The 14,748-nt window shown below is 40.2% G+C and overlaps 1 protein-coding gene across 5 annotated transcripts in view; it reads left to right on the top strand.

The window, feature by feature from the left end:
• Positions 1-12,082, top strand: part of MMP12 (matrix metallopeptidase 12) — a 61,843-nt gene extending 49,761 nt beyond the window's left edge. For all 5 annotated transcript variants that reach the window (XM_057316810.1, XM_026505893.4, XM_057316812.1 and 2 more), the window contains 8 exons: positions 172-320; positions 406-531; positions 2,421-2,582; positions 3,094-3,217; positions 9,001-9,134; positions 9,502-9,661; positions 10,385-10,488; positions 11,414-12,082. In XM_057316810.1, the coding sequence (XP_057172793.1) occupies positions 172-320; positions 406-531; positions 2,421-2,582; positions 3,094-3,217; positions 9,001-9,134; positions 9,502-9,661; positions 10,385-10,488; positions 11,414-11,514 (1,060 nt within the window). In that variant the 3' untranslated portion in view covers positions 11,515-12,082. The remainder of the gene's footprint in view (positions 1-171; positions 321-405; positions 532-2,420; positions 2,583-3,093; positions 3,218-9,000; positions 9,135-9,501; positions 9,662-10,384; positions 10,489-11,413) is intronic.
• Positions 12,083-14,748: the final 2,666 nt, after the last annotated feature.

Below are 14,748 nucleotides of genomic sequence, written 5' to 3'. Positions count from 1 at the left end.
CCAAGGATAGACACTTCTGTAGCTAATGGTGCAGGGGTTGCTATCTAGACTATCGATTTACGAAATGATTCATTCTCCACCGATGCAGACAAAAATGCAGTGTCGCAATAAGACAGAATTAACACATGGTTTCCATGTATTTTTCTCTCTCTATTTGCTCTGCTGGTAAAGAATCAATAATTACACTCCCGACATGCGGCCTGCAGATGTTGACTATGCCATCCAGAAGGCTTTTCAAGTATGGAGTGATGTGACCCCCCTGAAATTCAGGAAAATCAATTCAGGAGAGGCTGACATTATGATACTTTTTGCATCTGGAGGTAAAGAACGTGGACTTATTTCATCTGTGTGGTTGGCGTGACCTACAGCATGTAAAGAAGGACTAATTTTCTTTCTTTTCAAAAGCTCATGGAGACTTCACGTCTTTCGATGGCAGAGGTGGGGTCATAGCCCATGCTTTCGGACCTGGACCCGGGATTGGGGGTGACACGCATTTTGATGAGGCTGAAATCTGGACTAAAAACTACAAAGGTAAGCAAAAAAGATAACAACAAAAAACAAAAACACAAAAAACAAAGAAAAAACCAAAACCACACATGAAAAACCCTTTACAAATTCTATATTGCGTCCTAATTTTGAAGGGCGGCATTCTGAGAAACGATTATACGACGGAAAAACTCATTCTGATTATAATTGTGTTGCTAAATAAAACGTGACACTTTGTCCCAGTTTCACCCTCTATAAATTGAGGATATTGAACTAGATTATCTTGAAGTTCAGGTTTAAGAATCTGAGGGTGAGCTAGTTCCTTAGCGTGAACCAGAGTTCAGAAAGGTGAACACTGTGATTTAGGCGGTCGGTTTTTGACGGGGCAGTCCGTGCGTGAACTCACGCAAACGCAGACGCTGACTCTGTGCTCACCAGCCGTCTGGGGTGGGCGCCATCCGCGTGATCCGCGCTGGCAATCTCTTAGATTCGTCGTGACACAGAAAGATGAAGTCATAGAAAATTTAGAAATCCCTGTAGCGGAACAAGGTTAGACGGTCACACGGCCTCTCGAGGTTCTGAGATAGGAATTATAGGATGTCCCGCTGACCGCTTGACAATGCCCTGTGTGTGTTTGCAGAGGAGGCTGTCATTCACCATCCCTCTCAGACAGCGGGGGGAGGGGGATAACCAGTCTCCCTGCTTGAAGGAATCACTACCCACTGGAAAATTCAAACCCTCATATCACAAGCCTTCCTAATCATTCTAGGGGAAATTCTAGATTGTATGACTGACTCATGCGGAGAGTGAATGGAGAGAAAGTCTTCAAGAATGGGCTCTACTGAGCGCCCCCTCTCTGGCTGATACTGCCTGCTTCAGATGGCAGTGTTTTCATAGACCAGAAAGGCTATTTGTTTTAGTCTGACACATGACCCAAGGCTTATTAAATTCTTGATCGAGGAGTTTTGCATTGTCAAAAGACAACTGACACAGAATTAGGTCCTCATTGAGCTGCAAAGCCTCAGCTGGTCATGTTAAATTTGTCTAAATTTCATCCAAGGTTATTTTGGGTGTATAATGTTTTCATCCAACATGGTAGACCTGGGTTGGTTAGCCTCATAGCATGTTTTAGAATTCTAAAGGACTTTAGAAAAATAATTTAATACAGATCTTTATGGAGAGAGGAAATTCAGAGCAGGAGACGGTTAGCAGCCAGCTCGTGGAAAAGCTGGGGCAGAGCTCACATTTCCTAGTTCTCTTCTTTTAACCCAATGTGTACTTCCCACCTGTCCACTTTGATTTATTTCTATTTGGTGCAATTCTGTGCTTTCAAAAAGCTTAATTGTTTATGATAATTATAACTCAGAGTGCTCACTCTCCCAGTAAATGGAATGAACAGTTCACTCAGTGGTTGCTGAGTTTCTCTCACAGCGTTGGGTGATGGGGGTGCTGTTTGGACACAGAGACGAAGAGGACACAGTCCCACCCTGGAAGAGCGCACAATCTGGTGGGAAACAGAGTACACGCAGAAAACCACGATTGTGAGATGAAGATCAGTAGTGGTCTTTTGCGCAAAGCTTTACGGGAATTGAAAATAGGAGAAATTGAGATTTAGGTCAAATTGTAATAGGTTGGGACATTTGACAATGTGTGGAGACGTTTTTGGCTGTCAAAACTAGAGAGGCTTCACTACTTGAATTTAAGTGTTGAACTCTGGAGTTTTCTAAACACCTGTGATGCACAGGACAGCCCTCACCCAAGGAATGATCTGGCCTACAGTGTCAGCAGTGCTGACATGGAAAAGCCTTGGCTCAGAGGGTCAAGCCTTCCCAAGTGTGTGCCATCTCCTCGTGTCAGATTTCGGTTCTGTCATTGTCCTCCAGATGCAGACATATTTCACTGCTCTTGCCCCCTTCTGGTTGGTTTCCTCTCAGGCACAAACTTGTTCCTCGTTGCTGTTCATGAGCTTGGCCATTCCTTGGGTCTTAGCCATTCCAGTGATCCAAAAGCCATCATGTTCCCTACTTACAGTTACGTTGACCCCAACACCTTTCGCCTCTCTGCTGATGACGTACGTGGCATTCAGTCTCTCTATGGTGAGTTGACTTTCTTTACTGTTTTGTCTTACAAAGACACTCTCATGAATTGTGTCATGGTATCTGCATTTGAACAAAACTTTCACCTCTGTCTTCTGTCTGGAGCCTTGTGAAAACCCTGTGAGGGAGGTAGCACACAGATTTCTGTAATTTTGTGGAAAAGCGCAGGAGACCTAGTGTGCTGATGCCCATGACGGGGGCAGATTCTGAGTCCGCCGGCCTCAGGTTTGGTCTTTCTATCCACCTCACCATTGTCTTTGAAGAAGACACGCGAGAGATTATCTGCCTCGAATAGGAAAACCAGAGTGATCAGATTTTTCTCCTCCATGATTGCGACCACATGGGGGAAAGATCTTTATTGTCTGTTTCCTGTGAATGTCATAGGAAACATAAATTGCTTTTTATGCATTTTTCATTCAGAAAATTAATGTTTTAGAAAGAATGGTTCTTCCCCTTAGCAGCTAAAATGCAGATTGTTTTTTCCCTAATGCTTCTTGAAATGTATTTTCAGGACGTCCAGAAAGGCACCAACCCTCATCAAATCCTGACAGTAGAGAATCAGCCACCTGCGACCCCAACTTGAGTTTTGATGCTGTCACTACAATGGGAAATAAAATCTTTTTCTTTAAAGACAGGTAAAATCGTCTTCGTATCTGACCAATATTAAAGGCTCTGTCCTTGGATTTTTAGAATGTTTTGTCAGAGAATGGTGGAAAATGATGGAAAATGAAGTAGATGAAAATTGAGGAGTGACTTGGAGTCAATTCTGTAGGAAGTAGACAGCCAGAAAGTTCTTTGAAGGGAGAGAGTGGTGTGATTATATTTGTGTTTAATGAGAAAACTGATGCGTAAAAAATGGATTTGCAGTAGGAATCTGGGGTGAGAAAAGGTAAGGCAGGAAGTGAAGCCAGACTACTTTAATCAGAGGTAAAAATGGTTAAGTCTAGGACTAAAGGTGTGACAGTAACAATTTAAGTCCTGATTCTTTTTTTAAATTTTCATGAAAATTTATAATTTTTTCTTTTTTTTATTATAATAATGTTTTTCTATTTTATTATGTTAGTCACCATACAGTACATCCCTGGTTTTTATGTAAAGTTCGATGATTCATTAGTTGCATATAACACCCAGTGCACCATGCAATACGTGCCCTCCTTACTACCCATCACCAGCCTATCCCATTCCCCCACCCCCTTCCCCTCTGAAGCCCTCAGTTTGTTTCTCAGAGTCCATAGTCTCTCATGCTTCATTCCCCCTTCTGATTACCCCCCCTTTCTTTATCCCTTTCTTCCCCTACCGATCTTCCTAGTTCTTATGTTCCATAGATGAGAGAAATCATATGATAATTGTCTTTCTCTGCTTGACTTATTTCACTTAGCATTATCTCCTCCAATGCCCTCCATGTTGCAGCAAATGTTGAGAACTCGTTCTTTCTGATAGCTGAGTAATATTCCATTGTATACATGGACCACATCTTCTTAATCCAGTCATCTGTTGAAGGGCATCTCGGCTCCTTCCATGATTTAGCTATTGTGGACAATGCTGCTATGAACATTGGGGTGCATATGGCCCTTCTCTTCACTACGTCTGTATCTTTGGGGTAAATACCCAGTAGTGCAATGGCTGGGTCATAGGGTAGCTCAATTTTTAACTTTTTAAGGGACCTCCACACTGTTTTCCAGAGTGGCTGTACCAACTCACATTCCCACCAACAATGTAGGAGGGATCCCCTTTCTCCACATCCTCTCCAGCATTGTTGTTTCTTGCCTTGTCAATTTTTGCCATTCTAACTGGTGTAAGGTGGTATCTTAGTGTGGTTTTGATTTGAATTTCCCTGATGGCTAATGATGTTGAACATTTTTTCATGTGTCTGTTAGCCATTTGTATGTCTTCATTGGAAAAGTGTCTGTTCATATCTTCTGCCCATTTTATGATTTGTTTATTTGTTTCTCGCGTATTGAGTTTGAGAAGTTCTTTGTAGATCTTGGATACCAGTCCTTTATCTGTATTGTCATTTGCAAATATATTCTCCCATTCCGTGGGCTGCCTCTTAGTTTTTTTGACTGTTTCTTTGGCTGTGCAGAAGCTTTTTACCTTGATGAAGTCCTTCATTTTATCTTTTGTTTCTCTTGCCTTTGGAGATGTGTCATGAAAAAGGTTGCTGTGGCCGATGTCGTAGAGGTTGCCGCCTATGCTGTCCTCTAGGATTTTGATGGATTCCTGTCTCACATGATTCTTGATTATACAGAAAGGAATTCCTGGATAACTTAGAGCACAGATTGAAGCAGATATTGGAAGGGTAGGGCATGGAGAAGATTAGTGTTTGGTAGATGGGACAAATATTCTCCATTTTTTAGATTGAAGGATAATTGACATACAATATTGTATTAGTTTCAGGTGTACAACACAGTAACTTGGGATTTATGTATATATTACAAAGTGGTCACCAGAATAAGTCTAGTTCCACCCGTGACCATATCGTGATGTTACACTATTCCTGACTCTGTTCCCTGTGCTGTGCATTTCATGCCTGTCTCTTACTTACTACAGAACTAAAAAGTGTCCTTCTTAATCCCCTCCACCAACCCCCAGCCTCCCTGCTGGCAACCATCCATTTGTTCTCTATCTATGAGTCTGTTTCTCTTTTGTTTTGTTCGTTCATTTGTTTTGTTTAGATTACACTTCTAAGTGAAATCATATGATGTTTCTTTCTCTGTCTGACTTATTTCACTTAGCATATGCTCTAGGTCCAACCATGTTGTCGCTGATGGCAAGATGCAAGATTTCATTCTTTCTTATGGCTGACATTCCACCGCATGTGCACCACGTCTTCTTTATCCATTCCTCAGTCGATGGACATTTACCCTGCTTCTATATCTTGCCTATTGTAACTAATGCTGCAATGAGCATAGGAGTGCCTGTGTCTTTCCTAATTAGTGTTTTGTTTGCTTTGGGTGAGTACCTAGAAGTGGAATTGCTGGATCATATGGTATTTCTAGAATTAATTTTGTGAAGCACCTCCATACAGTTTTGCAGAGTGGCTGCTCCAGGTTGCACTCCCACCAAGAGTGCACGAGGGTTTCCCTCTCTCCACATCCTCACCAACACTCGCTATTTCTTGTCTTTCTGAGTCTACCCATTCTGACAGGTGTCAGGTGATATCTCATTGTGATTTTGATTTGCATTTCCTGGTGGTTAGTGATATTGCACATCTTTACATGTATCTGTTGGTTGTATGTCATCTCTGGAAAAATATGCAGTTTCTCTGCCTACTTTTTCTTATCAGATTGTTTAATTTTTTAAAAAATATTGAGTTGTTTGAGTTCCCTATATATTTTGGATGTGAACCTCTTATTGGATATATCTCTTGCAAATATCTTCTCCCGTTACGTTGTTTGCCTTTTCATTTTTGGTGGTTTCCTTTGCTGTACAAAGCTTTTCAGTTTGATGTAGTCCTCCTTGTTTATTTTTGCTTCTGTGGTCCTTATCTGAGGGGATGGATCCAAAAAATAAAAAAGAAAAAGAAAAGAAAGAAATCTCTAAAGCCAGTGTCAAAGAATTCACTGCCTATGTTTTCTTCTAGAAGTGTTATGGTTTCAAGTTTCTACATTTACATCTTTCATCCATTTTGTGTATGGTGTAAGAAAGTGGTCTAGTTTCATTCTTCTGCATGTGGTTCTCCAGTTTCCCCAACACCATTTATTGAGGAGACTGTCTTTTCCCTCTTCTCAGCTTCTTTGTCATAAATTAATTGACCATACAAGAGTGGGTTTATTTCTGGGCTCTTTATTATGTTCTGTTCAACTATGTGACTGTTGTTCTGCTAATACCATACTGTTTTGATTAATTTAGCTGTGTAGTTAATTTATTAGCTTGAAATTAGTAGTCAATTAATTTACTTAATTAATTAGTTAAGTTAATGTAGTTAATTAATTTAGTTTGAAATCTGGGAGCATGTTACCTCCAGCTTTGTTCTTTCTCAAGATTGCTTTGGCTATTTGGGATCTTCTGTGGTTCCATTCAAATTTTAGGGCTCTTTGTTCTAGTTCTGTGAAAAATCCTATTGGTATTTTGGTAGGGATTGCACTGAATCTGTAAATTTGCTTTGGGTAGTATGGATATTTTAACAATATTGCTTCTTGCAGTCCATGAGCATGGTATATATTTCCATTTATTTGTGTCCTTTTCAATTTCTTTCATCAGGGTCTTACAGTTTTTTAAGTCCAGGTCTTTCACCTCCTTGGTAAAATTCATTCCTAGGTATTTTATTCTTTTTGATGCAGTTATAAATGGTATTGTTTTATTAATTTCTTCTGATAGTTTGTTATCAATGCATAGAAATGCAGCATATTTCATATATTGATTTTTATATCCTGCATCTTTCCTGAGTTCACTTACTAGTTCTACTAGACTTTTGGTGGAGTCTTTAGGGTTTTCTAATTATAGTACCATGTCGTCTGCAAATAATGACAATTTTATTTCTTCCTTTCCAATTTGGATGCCTTTTATTCTTTTCTTGGCTAATTTCTGTGGTTAGGACTTCTGATACTATACCGCATAAAAGTGGCAAGAGTGGACTTCCTTGTCTTGTTCCCGATCTTCAAGGAAAAACTTTCAGCTTTTCACCATTGAGTATGAGGTTAGCTGTGGGTTTGCCATACATGGCCTTTATTTTATTGAGTTGTGGTCCCTCTATAATCATTTTGTTGAGAGTTTTTATCATGAATGGATGTTAAATTTTGTTAAATTCTTTTTCTGCATCTATTGAAATGATTACAGTTTTTATCCTTCATTTTGTTAATGTGGTATATTGCAATGATTTGTGGATATTGAACCATCCTTGTATCCCTCGAATAAATCCCACTTGATAGTGGTACATGATCCTTTTGATGTATTGTTGAATTTGGTTTCTAAGATTTTGTTGAGAATTTTTGCATCCATGTCCATCAGGGATATTGGCCTGTAATTTTCTTTTCTTTTCTTTTTTGCAGTGTCTTTGTCTGGTTTTGGTATCAAGATAATGGTGGCCTTGTACAATGAGTTTTGGAACATTCTTTCCTCTTCCTCTTTTTTTGGGGGGAGGGAATAATTTGAAATAATTTAAGTCTTTAATTATTTAGTATAATTCACCTGTGAAACTGTTTGGTCCTGGATTTTTGTTTGTTGGGAGTTTTTGATTTCTGATTCAATTTTATTTCTAGTAATGTGTCTATTCAAATTTTCTGTTTCTTCCTGATTCAGTCTTGGAAGAGTGTATGTTTCTGGGATGTTAATATCCATTTTTTTGGTTGTTAATATCCATTTTTTTTGGTTGTCCAGTTTGTTCACGTGTAATTGTTAATAGTGGTCTTTTATGATCCTTTGTATTTCTGTGGAATCATTTGTAACTTCTCTTCTATTTCTGAATTTACTTATTTAAGTCCTCTATTTTTTTTCTTTATGAGTCTGGGTAAAGGCTTACCAATTTTGTTTAACTTTTGAAAGAACAAGCTCTTTCATTCGTTGATCTTGAAAATATTTTTTTAGTCTTTCATTTCTTTCCACTCCAATCTTTATTATTTCCTTCTTTTAACTAACTCTGGCATTTGTTTGTTCTTTTTCTAGTTCCCTCAGGTGTAAAGTTAGATTATTTATTTGAGGGGCACCTGCATGGCTCAGTCAGTTGGGCATCTGCCTTCAGCTCAGGGTCATGATCCTGGGGTCCTGGGATCGAACGCTGCATCAGGCTGCTTCTCCCTCTCCCTGTGCCTGCTGTTCCCCCTGCTTGTGCTCTCTCTTTCTCTGTCTCCCTCTCAAATAGATAGATGAAATCTTTTTAAAATAAAGATTATTTATGTGAGATTTCTCAAATAGATAGGCCTGTATCGCCATGAACTTTCCTCTTAGAACTTTTTTACTGCGTCCCTAAGATTTTAGAATTTTGTGTTTTCATTTTCATTTGTCCCAAGGTGTTTTTTATTTATTTTTTTATTTCTTCATTTCTTCATTGGCTGTTTAATAGCACATTATTCAGTCTATACATTTGTAGAGGTTTTTCCCAGTTTTCTTCTTGTCATTGATCTCTAGTCTCATTATTCTCCATTCTTGAGATCCAGAAACTAAGACATTTGGGATAAATAACTTCTTTTAGATTGGAAAACTGGTAAAGGAATTGTGGGTGCAGACTAGAACCTAGACCCTTGATTTCAAGTGTCAGGGTACTTCCATATGGTGGCTTACCCATTAAAATCATTGTTAATATACAAGAACTGATTAAAATCCATTCCTTGTGGTGTTCCTGTTGAGACATCCATGGAACAGAATGTGAGGATATTGGAAAAAAAAAACATTAAGTCATTTCACAGGTCCTTCCCAGTGACCATTTCATGGTTCTTGAGTCTACAGTGATTTTTAACATGTGTTAAATGTTTTTCATCAGATTCTTCTGGTGGAGACGTCCTGAGAGTCCAATGAGCAATGTTAGTTTAATTTCTTCTTTGTGGCCAACCTTACCATCTGGCTTTCAAGCTGCTTATGAAGTTGGAGCCAGAAATCAAGTTTTTCTTTTTAAAGGTAACTCTACTGTTTAGTTTGCTACTGAGTCTACTTCAAGGAAGAGAATAAATGAAGGAAATACTACTAATTTTTATAAACATAGAAAAAAAACACTCCAGACTTAATTAATGGTGAGTCTGAACTATGAGCTAAAAATAACTTACATACCTAGGTAGTGTGCAAAAATTCCAGGAAAGGTTTGTCAAATATAAGATCATAATACTTGTAAAAAAAATACAGAACCATAGGAGACAAACCATGTTGAAGGACAAGGAGCAGCATGTTTTGGAACTATGGGTAAAGAATGATGTTGTCTGTAGTGAGTCAGTATTTCTGTTACTCTTTTTGAATGATTCCAATGTATCTTTTCTATTTCTCTTCACAGATGATAAGTACTGGTTAATTAGCAATTTGAGACCACAGCCACGCTATCCCAAGAACATACATTCTTTGGGCTTTCCCGACTTTGTGAAAAAAATTGATGCAGCTGTTTTTAACCCACTTCTCCATAAGACCTACTTCTTTGTAGATAATCAATATTGGAGGTGAGCTTAATGATTGGTAATGTGACTCCTAAAATTCACGCAACAGTCAGGGAATGGGGCTTTAGGTAGGGAGTCTTTCTATGTAAATTCCCAAGGATCCTTGACCTTCCTCAGAGAGGAATCAAGAGACATAGATCTGGACTAGTTATTGTCATCCTAGTTCTGTTCCCTGGACTTTGGGATTCTGATTTGAGATAGCACATAACGTGTTTCTAAAAGGAACACTTTAAGTAAAATGTCACATCATGAATCACGGTGGAAGCACAGTGGAGAGCAGGGGCACAGACAGACAAAACACGGTGTTCACACAGTCTGTTCAGGGAGTGCACTCTTCAGATCCCTTTTAACAACCGTTGGGCCCAAGGAGACAAATGAGGAAGCCATCTTCTGAGGGCAGCGAGTCTGGCAAGGGCTTCATCTGCAGGAAATTAGACAGTCGGGCTCTCTAAGCAGCACTAGGCACTGGCGGAGGCATCGTGCGGAGTGGGGAAAGTTCCTGACCAGAAGTCGGGACCCTTAGGGTCTGAGTCCTGTAGGGCCTTGGAATAAATCAGTGAACTGTTTAGGTCCTTGGTTTTCTTATCAGTGCAATTTAAACCTTTTCAGGAAAAGCCTTTCAAGAGAGAATAGGTGGGTTTTGTGGTTCATGTCATGAAATGTCAAGCTCATCATCATGAAATCCATTTTCTTAATGGAGGTCCTACTGATTATTTCTTTGCTCAGGTACGATGAGAGGAGACAATTCATGGACTCTGGTTATCCCAAACTGATTACCAAATACTTTCCAGGAATTAGACCTACAATTGATGCAGTCTACTATTATAACAGTAAGTAGGTCAGGAAGCCATGGATACTGAAAATCCCTTTTTAAAATATGGACAATGATAAAGCCTTCAAGGTCAGAGAACAGGGATTCAAATTGGAAAAGAAGAGGACCCTGCAGTTCTCCATAGGGCTGCAGAGGGAAAATTCATAGTCTGCTTGGTTTAGCATAGGTGGGCTCAAAGACTGAGTGACAGAGAACAAACAGTTTATTTCTAGAGTGGTTTAGCGGGTGGGAGCATGTGATTGTCGCCACTTGCATGCGCCTGAGTTTCTGGAATGTCTGATCTCATCAGGCCACACAGCGTATGCAGGCGGCCATGTGGCAAGACTCTGGCAAGCTGGGCTCGAGCACTTTCTACACCTTGCCTCTTTGACCTTCCCGGCAGCCTCGCCCACCCTGCATGGGCTCTTGTGGACTCGGGCTACGGGTGGGATAAGAAAAACTTGAGGTGGTTGGTGTTTGTGTCTGGGAATATCTTCAGGCAAGGTCAGCCAAGGCGGACTGTTGGCTGTGGGACCAGGCATTTTGTTTCTGTTCCCACCCCCATGTCTTACTCCTCCATCAGGGCCTCTGTGTGCCCCACCTGCATCCAATTGCTTCCCTTCCAGTTGAGCTCTTCACTGGGAGTGCGGTTTTTCAAAAACAGTCACATCTTAGGAGTTAGCTTTAAGACCAAACAATCTTCTCAATGAAATTAATGAAGATATTTAGTGGTGAAATGATGAGTAGTGAACAGATAGCCAGGGAGCCGGACACCCAGCACAGGGGCCCAGCATTTATATTCTCAAATGTCTAATATAGATCATTTATGAAATTTGGTCTACTATAGGTAATCTATAAAAGCACAGATCCGTGTTTCCTTTTTTTTTTTTTTTTCAAGAAATACAAGTGAAGAATTAAACTATTCAATTTGTTTTCATTTTTAGGACACTACTATTTCTTCCAAGGACCTGACATATTTGAATATGATGTCGTATCCCAACGTGTCACCAAAAGGCTGAAACAAAATATCAAGTTAGGTTGTTAGGAATGGTGTGATTAGTGATGCTGGTCAGTTCACGTCGGTTAAATAAGTATTTATCGCATACTTGCTATGTGCCCAGTGTAGGTCATGACACAGTGATGTGTGTCTTAAAATAAGGTAAAATCTATAGGCCATAGATAAATTGTCATATAGACAGGTGACTATGCAAACAACTTAAGATTTTTTTTTTTATTTTGAAAACCCTCATTGTCTATTTTTACTTGATTCAACTATTAAGGTTGAAAACAGACACTTTATCAAGGGGCAACAGAATATCTTGTTCCTTGAACATCCCAGAACTGAGAAATTATCATTATTTCTTTGCCTTAACTAACATTAAGCAATGATTAGTTTCTGTGGCCATTAAGTGCTTCAGCAAGTATATCATTTTAGTTCTTTCGGAATAAAAACAGACTATACCAGAAAATAACATTTAGTGTAAGTAACATATAAGTAAAGTATATAATTATGGCGATGATGTTATTTTATTCTGTGCTCAGTGTTGATTTTTCTAAATCTTAAAGTATATATATATTTTTTTCTTTTGTTCAAATAAAAACTTTGAGAGAAAGTATTTGGTTCCTGAGAATTTTTTTCTTGAAAAACAGTGTGTATTTCGAAAATAGTTCTGGACCTACTCCTACATAAGGCGAGACTCTACATAACTGTACCAGGGGGTGAAATGGGAAAAACTTGTATTCGCCTTGGCAGCTCGTCGAAGTCCACATAAATCCCTGGTCCGGAGTCGGGGAAGAGTTCTGCAGACCACGTGTGACCCTGAGGAGCCCGCCCAGAGTACGACGATGAGCCTGGAGAGAAGACACGTACTGGGAACTTCCCGTTCTCCTATAATTCCCACTGCAGCTCGGGCCTCACAGTGTGGGCCACGTCATTGCTGTGAGACCCTGGCAAGACATTACATCGCAGCTCCCTTCGCTTTAGGAAAAGCGGTAGTGTGAGCCGCCTCACAGATTTATTGAGACAAAAATGACACAGGATGAGCACGTCAGGCTGGTGGCTTCGACTGCCTCTACCTGTCGTCCCTGCCTTGACACACTTGTTCCCTATTTTCTGGATTGTCCGTACACGTGCGAAAGCTCCAGTTCAGATGATGTGGGTTTGTCCGGGCGCCTGGGTGGCTGCATCGGTTAAGCGACAGGCTCTTGGTTTCAGCTCAGATCGTGATGTCAGGGTCCTGAGATCGAACTCTGCATCAGGTTCTGCGCCCAGTGGGGGGTCTGCTTGAGATTCTCTTTCTCCCTCTCCTTCTGCCCCTCCCCCTGCGCGCTCTCTCTCTCTCACTTGTGTGCACGCTTTCTCAGATAAATTTTTTAAAATATTTAAAAAAAGATGATATGGGTTTGTGGAATACTTGGAGTTTTCAATTGGTTTGCAGACATTGCTGACTGACTTCAATCGTTTTTTGATTAATGGAACGGAGGTCAGAAAATTGGAGGATCAGAAAGGGGGATGGAGTTCTCTGTCCTTCATAGCTTAGATCCAATCTCAAATAGGTGCTTCTTCAGTTTAAGAGTCCTAGCGTTGTCTCTGCAAGGCATAGGGTCACGTCATTCTGAGAAGAAATGTGATTTCCCCGCAGGAAACTGCACTCTGGACATCCTTCAAAAGAAGAAAGTTCCCCACAGGATTAGCATCAAAAGAAAACAGTGGTATCTGGGGTGAGTTGTCTTTGGCCTTAGGTAATTCGGGGGGAAGCTGTTTCTCCTCAATGATGACTGAATTGGAATAAAAGCCAAGAGGACGCCCTGCTCGGTCTCATCGGTGCTCATGAGAAATGCCTCCAAAGATTTGCAAGGGAATCCTTCCTCCCTCTACCTCCGTTTGCGTTATATCTTTACGTTGTGTTTAACGAACCCTTCCAATGGAAACCATGGGCCGGGCACTGTTCTAGGTGATGGAGGCACACGCGTGTGCACACACACACACACACACACACAGAGCTCCCTTAAGTGTCAGTACAAGCATGAGGCAAATGCTATCATTCTCATTTTTCAGATGAGAAAGCCAGGACACTGAGAGGTAAACTTACTCGCCCAAGGTCACACAGCCTTGCAGCTGCAACTCAAAGCCAGTCGGTTTGACTCTAGAATCTGTTATTAACCACCACAAAATTCTGCCTTCTCTAAATCATAAAGTGGGAAAATATCGAAGCAAGCACTGCACTCTGTACCACTTTGTACTTTCACTTGACCTTTCAATGACCAAGTCTTTAATATGTCAGAAGGATTCTTTGTGTATCCGGTCCAGGGAATATCACTTTGCCTTGGGAAATGTAGTAGAGCTTTCTTGCTAATGTCAGGAAAAAATTATCCAAGACTTGGAAGCTAGAGTGCTGGACATTCGTCCACTGGATCTTCTGGAGACCAGTCGATTTTATAAGCGTGAACGCCTCTGACTTCACATCAACCGGGCTATTTTATAAGTCCACAAGGACAGAAATAGTATAAAAATGGCAATAACGCAAACTGTTTCTTCCAACACCAATACAAATAAATATTATGTATTAGAAATTAATAGGAAATTAGAATAGAAACTAGAAATTAATTGATTTCTGCCTGGTAGAAGAGAAAACCCCAGATGTTACATTTTATTGCCCTATAAGATATTAATGCATTTATGTCATTAGAAAATTCATTTTAGCATTTCTTTTTTTTTTAAATTTTTTTTATTATGTTAGTCACCATACAGTACATCCCTGGTTTCTGATGTAAAGTTCGATGATTCATTAGTTGCGTATAACACCCAGTGCACCATGCAATACGTGCCCTCCTTACTACCCATCACCAGCCTATCCCATTCCCCCACCCCCCTCCCTTCTGGAGCCCTCAGTTTGTTTCTCAGAGTCCACAGTCTCATTTTAGCATTTCTTACTGCATATATATTTTTCAGATCTTTCTTTGGACCAATTCCCTCATTGATTAGTGAGTTGGATAATATCTTTAACATGTCCATCTCAAATTTACATAAAAGTCACTTTTATTTTTTTGGAAATTATACTTGAGCACTAGTCGACCAACAGGGAGACCAGAAAGCTGCCCACCTTTTGGGCCACCCAGTGGAGAAGACCACACACTACTCCTCAGGCCAGACAGAACCCAAATCTAGTCCTCCTAGTCCTGCCTCCCTCCTACCCTCTAGTAGTGTAGTGAGGGACCCTGCCCCTTCTGGGTAGCATACAGTTTCCCAGTTTCACTTTTTTTGCCTTTGTTCATTCAT

Source organism: Ursus arctos, unplaced genomic scaffold (genome assembly GCF_023065955.2).
Source record: "Ursus arctos isolate Adak ecotype North America unplaced genomic scaffold, UrsArc2.0 scaffold_22, whole genome shotgun sequence".
Taxonomy (NCBI): Eukaryota; Metazoa; Chordata; class Mammalia; order Carnivora; family Ursidae; genus Ursus; species Ursus arctos.
The sequence above is the reverse complement of the archived record's forward strand: the minus strand, read 5'-3'. Positions and strand labels throughout refer to the sequence as shown.